Source organism: Pygoscelis adeliae, unplaced genomic scaffold, assembly GCF_000699105.1.
Source record: "Pygoscelis adeliae isolate BGI_AS28 unplaced genomic scaffold, ASM69910v1 Scaffold315, whole genome shotgun sequence".
Lineage (NCBI taxonomy): Eukaryota > Metazoa > Chordata > Aves > Sphenisciformes > Spheniscidae > Pygoscelis > Pygoscelis adeliae.
The window spans coordinates 1,678,071-1,689,119 of record NW_008824865.1 but is presented as its reverse complement, the minus strand read 5'-3'; the positions used below and the strand labels follow the sequence as shown (position 1 = coordinate 1,689,119).

Sequence of the window (11,049 nt, the reverse complement as noted above, 5' to 3'; positions counted from 1 at the left end):
ATTCTCTCCCCCATCCAACCAGTCTATGCTTTAGTTATGTGGATTGCCCTTTCTTTGAAGACTATTTAAAAGCCTAAAAAAGTCTGAAAGACTAATACACCTTAAAATTTCAGGCTTTGGGTTTTTTTCTCTTTCCTTTTTTTTAAAAAACAGAAACTCATAAGACACTATGAGCAGTTAATACCATTACTCAAAATATTAATTTTCTCTCAGATAGAACACTAAAAATAACAGGCAATTAAGCAGTTGGATATACTTACTAGAGTAATCTTAATGTCTCTCTCTCACTTCTGACAGCAATTGCTAACCACAGCCAGAGAAATCTAACTTTAATTAGGCTTATTCCGCTTCAGATAGATAGGAACCTTTTCGAAAAGTATCCACAGAATTGTTTTAGTTAATTTAATTTTTCCTGGCAGATAATGAAGCTGACACACCATTATGAGCTAAATACTCATATAATACTAACATAGTATTACTACTATACTTCTGTAATCAAACTAAAGAAGAAATTTTATCACAGCCCACACTTTATTCAAACTTGCAATATGTGCCAGTTCATGAGAATAAGAATTTTGATTTTACAATTTGTGTGGTTAAGCAAATGGATTTTCAAGAACTTAATTTTGTTTCAGTGGAGGTCATGAAGATGACTAGAGTTATTTTCTCCATCCCATCAGTATAATACGACTTCAAACACTTCGGTTACAAAGATCTATGGAACTACTTTAAAAAAATTATGATTATAGAAGACATGACAGAAGTAACATTAAATACAATTTTACATATGATGAGCAAAGAAAGGCTGCAAAGACTAAGCTTTGCCACCTTTCAAGAGAATTTTCAGGGGGACTAAAAAAAAAAAAGGGTTTGTATCAAATTTTTTTTTTTTTTAAATTAGCCTTGAAGTTGAAACTGGTAACTAAAAAACATATTCACAGTGCTTGGTTATCACAATTATTGATAAAAAATTTTTCAGTCAGTCTCAAATCTTTCTCTAAGAAGTCTATTGGGTGCAACCATGCATCCAACGTTTCAGATGAACTGTTATAATTAGCTTGGAAATCAGTATATTGAAGAGAGTGAAATCAAAACTGAAACACAGAGGTAGAAAAGGAGTGATTTTGCAAAACAGTATTGTCTATTATAATAAATCATGGCCATTCAAGACAGTACTAGAAAGTAAAAATACTAGAAATTTGTATCACCATACCCTACATCTGTCTGAGATTGATGCATTGAGATGCTTTTACGAGTGCTAACTCGCTAAGCGAAAAATAAGTGGAATTCACAAAGACTTATTATGAGGATGTAGTTTAATAATACAGCTAAAGCAATCTAAAAGCTACCTAGCATTAAACAGAGATCTCGCTTCTCCCTTCTTCCCTTACATGCTCCTATCCCCAAACCAGTACTGACGTTCATCTCTGATCCCTGAGCCGACAGCTGAAAATTAAATTATTCATTTTATTATGGGGCTAATCTCCTGCCAGTTTAGCCAGACTGATCCACTGTGCCAGAGAAAAGCCAATGCTGACCAAAGAGAGAAGACAGGAACACACGTTTTGGGTTGGGAAAGACAAAGCAAAGCTACCACTTCTGGCAGCAGCAAGCCCTGATTTAGCTGTGTGATCTAAGCACATAGCAAGCAAACCCTTTTCTGTCCAACTAAACCCGATTTGGAAATACTCAAATATGCAGCTCCACTGTTAAGTTTAAAGAGCAGTGAAATGAAGCCAGGACAGGCAGGGTATATTAACCTCTTGAAACAGCAAATGGGATCTGGAAGACGATGAATTCTACAGCACATAGTAACCTAGCTCACACAGTTCCAAGCCCTTACTGGGAATAAATATATTCATGAGTAAAAGATATGTAGCAATATACTATCAACCAACTACACCAAACAGTTATTTGTAGATGTGCACTCAACTGCTTGTTATTAACATCTTCTCAAGGTTACTGTACTCCAAGAAATACTGGTAGCACTAATTGGGTTGGTACAATTAGCTAAAAATCCACTCATTAAATAAGTAAATCACCTCATTTTGACCAAAGCAGACTAAGAGAGAGCTTATGCAGACAGATTCACTCATATATTTGATACCAAATGCCACCACTGACTTCCAGCAGGTTAAGCAACTAGGGAAAAACAGTAGGGAATAAACTCTATCACTAGCAAGCCACACACAAAGTGCATATCTGGGTAAAGCTCAACTATATTTCATTAGGGCTTTTACTATTATAACTACATGAAAAAATAGTCGTTAACTGAAATAGTTCTATAACTCTAAGCCAGAACAAAGTGCTCGCTACAGGATTAGTCAAACTGCAACTAAAAAAAATTAATATTCCAACAAGTCATTCTGAAAGATAAAGATGAATTTGTCCAGGTAAATAATTAAAATAAATATCCAAACACAAAACCAAAAGGATCAAAAGGTTAAAGGCAATTTATAGTTCATCGGTCCCCTGTTAATCAATTCTCTCCATTCCACAAACCCTGCAGATATATATGCCCTCCTTCATGCTGTCTCATTCCCTAACCCTTCATAAACCAAGCAAGAGATGTTCTCTTAATACTATCCACATTTTCCTTACAGTTCTGTTTGCAGTGCCTCCAAATATACTGCTTTATTAACCAACCCTAGACACAGCAGTATATGATGGCAAGCACTGCTAACTGACAAACAATTCAAACAAGTCACTGCTAGTTATTTTCACATGGATTCTCCTCCTTGATTAAAGTGAATAGAAAGATGTAAAATAGTAAGATTTCTTTGTCCAATTAGGCCTGAAAAAACTCTATTATATATTAATAACAAAAATTGCTCAGACATTGTGAATGGTTCATTTTTCTTAAGTGAGACATACATAAAAACAAATGAACAATTAAAAAATATAATCTAGCCAAGGGCTTCAAGAGAGTGCTGAGGTTTTTTTTTAAAAGCACTAAAATTTAGGTCTGTATTTTTATCTCCTTTGATGCAATGTAATTTACCTGGAGGAACCTGGAGGTTTTTTCATTACAACAACTCGAAAAATACTTAAATGAATAAAAAACCCTAAACCTTCTGAATTACAGAAGTATATGCATGTATTTAAAGTGATTACAAATTCTCAGAATACACTGCTTCTTCACAGACATCGATAATTGATAGGACTATAAACATCAGAGTCTAAAAACTGCAGTGACTAAAAAATAGGGCAATTAGTACTTTCCACACAAAAAGAATGGTTGAATTCCAACTGAGGAATTTGACAGGTGGTATAAAACAGAAGATGTAAGGAGGAAGTGAGACCTATAAAAGGGTCTCAGGAAGCTCCTAAATAAAGTAGAACAAGCCAAATCATAAGAAACAAACAGGATAAAATATGATTTAGCTGCATAAATTCTTTTTAATAATGAGTTAGGAAACACCCTGTTAGGACTCTCTTTCAGCACCCATCATTTCTAGCTGCTTTCCCATTGCCGTCAAAATCAGTGCTGCCGCACAGCACAGAAGACTGGTACAGAAGTATCAAGTCCTCAGCACTGTGGACGGGCACAACAGAGGTCTCTGCTTATTTGTGGACCTTCTTCACCTTTTCCATGGTGCAAAGCAAAAATCATCGATGTGTAAAACCAAATTCAAATGCTGTTTATCTTATTCATCACAGTCCTCCCCCTCCTCAGCTACTCCGCACCACTTTCAAAATACTTTCACTGGACAATAGATTGGCGCATCGACCGGGTGAGAGAGGGGGAACATATTCCTAGAAATTGAAAAAGTGAACGGTGGTTATCTCACAGCAAGCTGAGATAATGCTGAGCAATTTCTGTGTCACGTTATAGTTTTATATATATAGGTATACACTAAGTGTTTCATAATATGTGAAAGCAAAGAGTGCTCCAAAGAGAACTGACAGGTAAGTCAAAAGCTTCAGATCACTGAGCGGCTCGTCTATGTTGCAGATCTTTTACAAAGGAATGCCTATGATGTTTTCTGGACTTATGTACAAGATGGAATTGGGTTTTCGGTATTTTCAAGACTTTAATTCCAAAGAATTTTTGTGTAAGCTTTCTTCAGTCCTTGCCCACTCAAAATCACACAGATAATATTCCATTTAATTATCAAAGAATATTTCATAGAATATTGTTCATATTTATAAGAATTTCAGTCAACTTCACTGATATCATGAGTGTTACTATAAAACATCATGGAAATTATTAAGCAGCACTGAAATATACCTTTGTATGTGGAAACTGCATTAATGGTGATTTGCATTAAGGAGAGAAAATTTAATGTGAGCAAATGGAGCTTGTGGCATTGAATTTCATATGACAGAAGATTTAAATTATTTTGAATAGTTTTTCATGCAAGTTTTACAATGGTTTTAAAAAATGAAGAAATATTTTCTTAATACTTCCACAGCTTGCAAGAAAAAGTCAAAATGTCAGTTATGCTTCTTGTCAGTGCTTTTATGCAGATTTACTTTGCATATGTTTCAAATAATTTCAGACAAATGTGTAAAGAAAAACATTTTAATACAGTATTGTTCAAAAACATGTATTTATTTGAACAAAGAAAAGCATTAAAATAGTAGAAGTTTGTTACAAAGTGTAATGCCAAAATTATCAGAAAAGTTCAAGAGCATACAACAATTGCAAATAAAATCTTTTCATCTCTCAAACTGAAGAAATCCCTCACATTCCTGAGCACTCTGTGCTTGGAGGTTTTCCAGTATTTCTTTCCTGGTAAACCCGAAGACAGCAAGGATGATTCTATCAGTCTCCAACCACACGAAGGGCCTGGGAGGGAGAGAAGCATCCAGTTAATCCAGTTATAAGTCCTTGTTCAACTTCCATTTGATCAAAACAATTTATCATTCCCTCAGTTTCACTCAGTCTTTTCTAAGTGGAATAACTACAAATATGTTACATCTTTTCCATTTTATCTCCTTGAAAGCCCAATGCATGAGCCCTCTTCATAATTCTCCAAGGACTAGCAAATTGGTGGAACTGAATAAGAAAAGTCTAGGTATTTAGACAGCAGCATTAATTATCTCAGATTACTTTACATACTGCAGCAATCAAGATTTCCGCTTGGTCTTGCAAAGGAAATAACGCATGCTAAACAAAATTTTACCTTCTAACCCTTTAAGTGTTGGAAAAATCTAGCAGCTCTCTGGAGTCAGTGGGTTAATACTCTGCGCTCTGGCTTACTGAGAGCCTCTTCTGCCTCATCATGCAGAAATTCAGTTTTATGTACATTCTAAACACATTTACTTACTGCATAAAGATTACAACTCTTTTTCCTGAAAAAAAATTTCTCTGCTAAATTGACAATTTTTTCATATTTTATAAACAAACACTGAGGAATTACCTCAGATACAGCCATGACACAATGCTCTGAAACGTTACTCCAATTATACTATGAAAATAACAACTTTACATACAGCATTCAACAAACTATGGAAAAAACAAAATGAATAGTTTTAGATTTAACTATTTGCAGCAGATATGCTGAAAAAGAAGGAAAGAAGGCAATAACCAGCATGAAATCTCATTTTAAGGATAGGAAGACTTCCTGTGACACATGAGAGGGAATGGAAAGAAAGCTAAGTGTGGGAGCTAAAGACAGACTGGCTTTTCCAGGACCAAAGAACCTTTACGTTCTCACAGTAACACTGGTCTGGGACTAAATCCCATCCCAATTCCATTAGGATTTGAGCCTGGAATAATTATTCCATAAAGTCATGGCAGTATCAATTTAAAAAAAAACTACCTAGGTAACAGAAGTTGCATTTAATACCTTCTACAACACGATTTAAATCACAAGAAAAATACTTACAAGGGTAAGACCCCTATTTCCAAAGTTTTCAGTTCATGAGTTCTTGTAAGCATCCTCAAATTGTCTCAAGCTCCTCTATTGCAAGAAGATTGCAGACAATATCTCAATCGCCATTCCCGTCTTCAGCAGCCTCATTTTTCTTCACATTCTTTATCCGACATAAAATGATGAAGTGCTATGATAGAGTTCATTTTCTGCCCTTGACTTCCTACTAACTCCTAATTTCCTCTTGATCCAACACCACTAGAGGTGTCAAAGTGATCTCACACAGCCATCCTACTTAGCAATGGCCTAACATGCATCCTTATTATGATGGTGCTTCTCTTGAGCTTTCTGGTTGGTGAATAAATCCAGGTCCTCTCTGTAGTTCTAGATATACACACAAGGCCCAATGAATTACTGAAATGCAGATGTAGTACTGAAATGTCAGATGTAGTGAAGTGTAGCTGACTCCATGAGCAAGAAACCACAAGCAACTGTGCAGCACAAATTAATATTTGTCAACAATGTAGATCAACAGGAACTCAGAGCAACAGGAAGGTGTATAAAGAGAGCAACCTGTGTCGCAACTTGAAATAGGACTTGCAATCCAGTGCAAAATGTCCTTGTCCACATTAAGTCACAAACAGTGAGCAGTCACGTGGTATATCTTATCTCATTAATAAAAATGCCTCTGGAATTTCATCTATATAAACGAGATTCATTTCAACACAAACTAATATGCTACAAAGACACAGAGCTTTCAGGAAAACTGCCCTGACAGTAATTAGCATTTGTTCTAACAACGCATTATAACAGTGCTATGTGATGTAGGAGGTTAGACATAAGCACGAAATAGTTTTCCTGTACCACTAGTGTTTGAAATTCCAAAGAAGCTGTTACATTATGGCAGAATAAGCTTACAGATCTCTAGCATTTTTCATGGAGAAAAAAAAAAAAGAGTTGAGATTGACACACACAATCACCTGGTATGAGAAACCTGAGGTTTAAATTCCTCCTCCTCCTAATTTAGACCAGAAATCCTAATCTGAATCTACTGTATTTCCAGCAGGGACTGGTACCTACCCCCTCCGAAATTTTCTTTAATTGCGGTTGTGCCTCTCCTGGCTTGGTTTGACAACCAAGTTTTATCTTGCTGAAAACGTTACAGTATTCTGCTTTTATTGCAGAGTGGGGAACTAATGAGACATTACCAATTATACTTGCATCATACTTACACTGCTGGAAAGGTTGAAAGAATGCTCTCAATATTTAACATATTCAATTCCTACATTCAGTCACTCAACCTATTCTAAATGTGTGAACCTATGTGCTAAAATTAGGTATCTCAATCCATACTAAACCATCAAAACATCTATGTCTTTGGTCCTTATAAAAAGACCCACAAACCTACTTTTTGGCATTCAGATTTGAATGAAAACAAAATGTTACTGGGGAAGTAAATTATCACTTCCATACATGTCATTCGTATCTTCAAAAGCTCTTTAACAACAGTTTTCCAAATTTTTTTTTTGATGTCTTTAGCAGAGCAGAAAGACTCCCATCACTAGAATAAATGTCACACACTTGTTATGCAAGATTAAGGGCTCTCTCAGTTGTCGTAAAGCTAAAATAAACATGGCTTTCCTCCCATCAAAATATTTGACAAAACTGCAACTGTGTGTAACCATTATCAGGATATATCATCAGATAATCTAATCAGCACAGATTTATTACTAATGGCATTGTTAATAATTTATTATTTTTAGCAGTAACTTATTATTACTCTCTAATAATCCTTTAGAATTTTTTTTAATTATAGAAAGAACCTAAAATAAAAGGCATCATCACTTTCAGTGGCATCAGAACTGCAACACAAAGGTTTCAGTTAAATTGAGAAAAATACAAAAATCAATAGTTAAAAGAAAGGAATAAATAAAGCAATTTAAGGTACAAATCAATATTCACTTAAAATCAGAGCAAGAAATAAGATCTAGAGTAAAAATCTAAGGTAAATACAGAGTATTACTAGCGTAAATATTAAATACACTAATAGCTTAAACATTTTTGTTAGGAAACTTCTGCAATTCTGTGTTTATTTCTATCTAAATCACTTAAGCACAATTCATAGTCATCCATCTATAATTTTATTACAAATCTCAGGATTTTTGAGGTACTTCATGAATTTAATGTCCCCATTTCAAGTTTAAGTAAAATGCGCACTCTTATTCATTCTAACTCGAATGCATCATTCAGTGTAACTTCAATATATTAGAAAGACTCAAATCAAAAAGCTATTTAAAGACAAGTCTTAGAAAGTTTTTATATGTCTCTGGGGGAAATAACTGCTGTTAGCACTTAGCCAGGACCACTAGTATATTGAAGAAAATACCTTCACTTCGTTATTTTTCTTATTATATTGATATTAGCTTTTAAATGAGCTTTTAGAATACAGGTTTCTGAGTTTCATTCATTTTCAGTGGTAAAATATCTTTTACGGTTGTTAGGTTTTGAGTTTTGCCTTTCTTCACCAGACACTTACTGGAACAGCTATGCTCTCTGATACAAAAATACTGACAAACACATTAACAATCACCAGAGTCTCCAAATGTAAGTTGGTGGTAAAGACAAACTTATTTACCATATTAATTAAATGGTCTATTTAACATAGAATATCAATTCTCTAATCACATCTCATTTAAACTTCTTATTTCAATTAACAACCCTAAAGTCTACTAGAGACCCTACTGTTCTAGGATCATTAAAGAACATTTTCATTATCTATCAAATGAGGGAGTAAAAGGCAGAAACTGCAAGTACTCTCAGGAGTAGGCCTCTACCCTATTTAAGAGATGATTAGGGAGAAAGCAGCAGTAGTTCTCATTAGTTGCTTAGCAATGAAATGTCCCCATATGAAACAAGAAACGAACAAAGCAACAGAGGTGTTGCCATGCAAATGAGTAAATGGATAGTCTATCATCCACTCAAGGATAATCTGTCCTTCATTAAATCTAATCCATCTGGATTAAGACACCAATGGGTATCTTGCATAGAGAAGGTAGGAAGATTCCATTACATACAGCCTCACTGTAGTAGCCAGACAACGTGTTGCTCGAGTTTACATATAAGCATTGTGTATTCTCACTGTATGTGTGCATGACAAATAGAAATACAAGGAAAACAGTTTTAATTCAAGCCAGATTAACATTGTCATTTTTACGGTTTATCCTTACCTTTTATATCCATAGTTCTATCCAAATTATTAATGAATTATTGTTAATGATAAGCCATACTTCTAATGTTTATAAGACTTAAATACTAATATCTAAATTTAAGATATGAATGATATTCTAGTAAGACATGAGCATTTAACCAATATCAGAGTTTGCCAAATAAAAAAAGTTTCCAAAAAGTATATTCACATATAAGGCCACAAATGCAACAGAAATACAGCTGTTTACACTACTATTGTCAGTAATGTTGTGAGCCCCAGAAAAGCAGAGCACTTAACCAGAGAAATTTGATTACTGCTGCCTTAATTTTCAGACCCTAATTCCACGTTGCCATTCTTTCAGCCACAGATCCAGTTTAATAGGTTCCTTCAACTTTAATTTCCCCGCCACTCATTTAAAAGGTTTCCTTGTTTCATGGAGGGGGGGGGTGTTCTTGTTTTGGTGTGAGTTTTTTTGTTGTTGTTTGGTTGTTTGGTTGGTTGTTTGTTTTTTTAAAACACCTGCTCATTTCATATGTATAATTTAAAGTTTTCACAAAAACTGTGAATTAGAAGAGAGAGAGGGAGAAAGGGAGAATAAAACCTCCTGATGCTTTTTTCTTCATAGGTGTGGTGAACACTTCTTAACTAGAAATCAAGATGAAAGCAAATGCTAGATTGTGCTTCTTTCCCCTGCTTTCAGATCTGACAAATGAGAATGCTGTCTGCAACTTGTACAGAGGGTTTTGGTTGGTTGGGTTTTGTTGGGGGAGGAGGTTGTTTGGAATAAAAACCTAAAAAGGTTCCTGAACTCCACTGACTACTTAAACAAAGTCTTATACATACTTCTCAGTATGTATTTAAATAGACTATACAGATTTATAATTACAAAAATTTATTATAAGATTCATGTATCAAATTATGCTTTGATTAGCTAATCCAAATCGTTATTCAGATTAAAATGAAGATGCTGTTCCAAAACGAGTACCAATTCATAATTCAGTATGAAGACAAATCTTACCTATATATTCACAAACGAAGACTACAAAAAAAGGAGTAACAAGATCATTTATGCCCTGAACATATCCACTGGCTGGATGACGTATTGCCCAGATAAACAAAATTCTTTCAAAGATCTGAAAAAGAGTTAAAGAAACTATCAGGTAATTTATCAAGTGAGGAGCACATTTTAAACAAGACACTTGAAAATTATGCAAGGACAAATTTAATATCACAGTTACTAGCATAAAATACGCATATAAAAGTATAAATGAACACTGGCATTCATAATTAACTTCCAATGCTAAGTAAGCTTCTCAGTTCTTCAAAAGGAAGCATATTAGCACTTGTTAAAACCGATCTAGTATATAATTCAGTTACAGTAGTTACAACAAAGTAGCACTTATTCATCGGAGCTTTTCCAATAATATAAAATTCCTCTTTCCTCAAGAGACAGAAATATTAAGTCATCTTCCCATGATTTTTCACCTCTTTGAAAGAAGTATTTTGTCAATGTAGTATTCTATTTATTCCTAAATAACAGGAAGTACTTCATATAGCTTAGATTTTTTTTAATAAGATGCCCATAAAAAGAGATTCCGTAACAGTTAAGCTAACCCCGCAATGTGGGGTTTTAGACTTCAGAAGCATGTATACTGGTTAATAAAAAATCTGAAAAAAAAAACAGGAAATGTAGAAATAAGGCAACCGCCTGCCGTATCACATAACTTCACCCCCTCAACTCTGTAAACTGTACCTTGCTTAAAATCTGCAAAAGTTCCTAAGGCCACAACATATATGATCATGGGAAGGACAGCATGAGAAGAGTATGGAACAGGGAAATCACAAAACTTATCTCTGACACAATTTAGGTCTGTGACAAGCTGTATTTCCTCTCAATTATTTGCTTCTGAACGTGCTACATGTCTTTAAAATGTTGCAAATAAACAGCAGAGTGAAAGCTGCTGTGTGCTTTGCCCTAATTACAGGTAGTCAATCAGGTATAATCTTCTGAAGCAAAAGAAC

At 34.6% G+C, this 11,049-nt stretch overlaps 1 protein-coding gene across 1 annotated transcript in view; it reads right to left on the bottom strand.

Annotated features, from left to right (window-relative positions):
• TBC1D22A (TBC1 domain family, member 22A) overlaps positions 1-11,049 on the bottom strand; it is a 200,209-nt gene that overhangs the window by 134,228 nt on the left and 54,932 nt on the right. Inside the window, exon 9 of the mRNA XM_009324397.1 lies at positions 10,046-10,160. Coding sequence (XP_009322672.1) covers positions 10,046-10,160 — 115 coding nt within the window. The remainder of the gene's footprint in view (positions 1-10,045; positions 10,161-11,049) is intronic.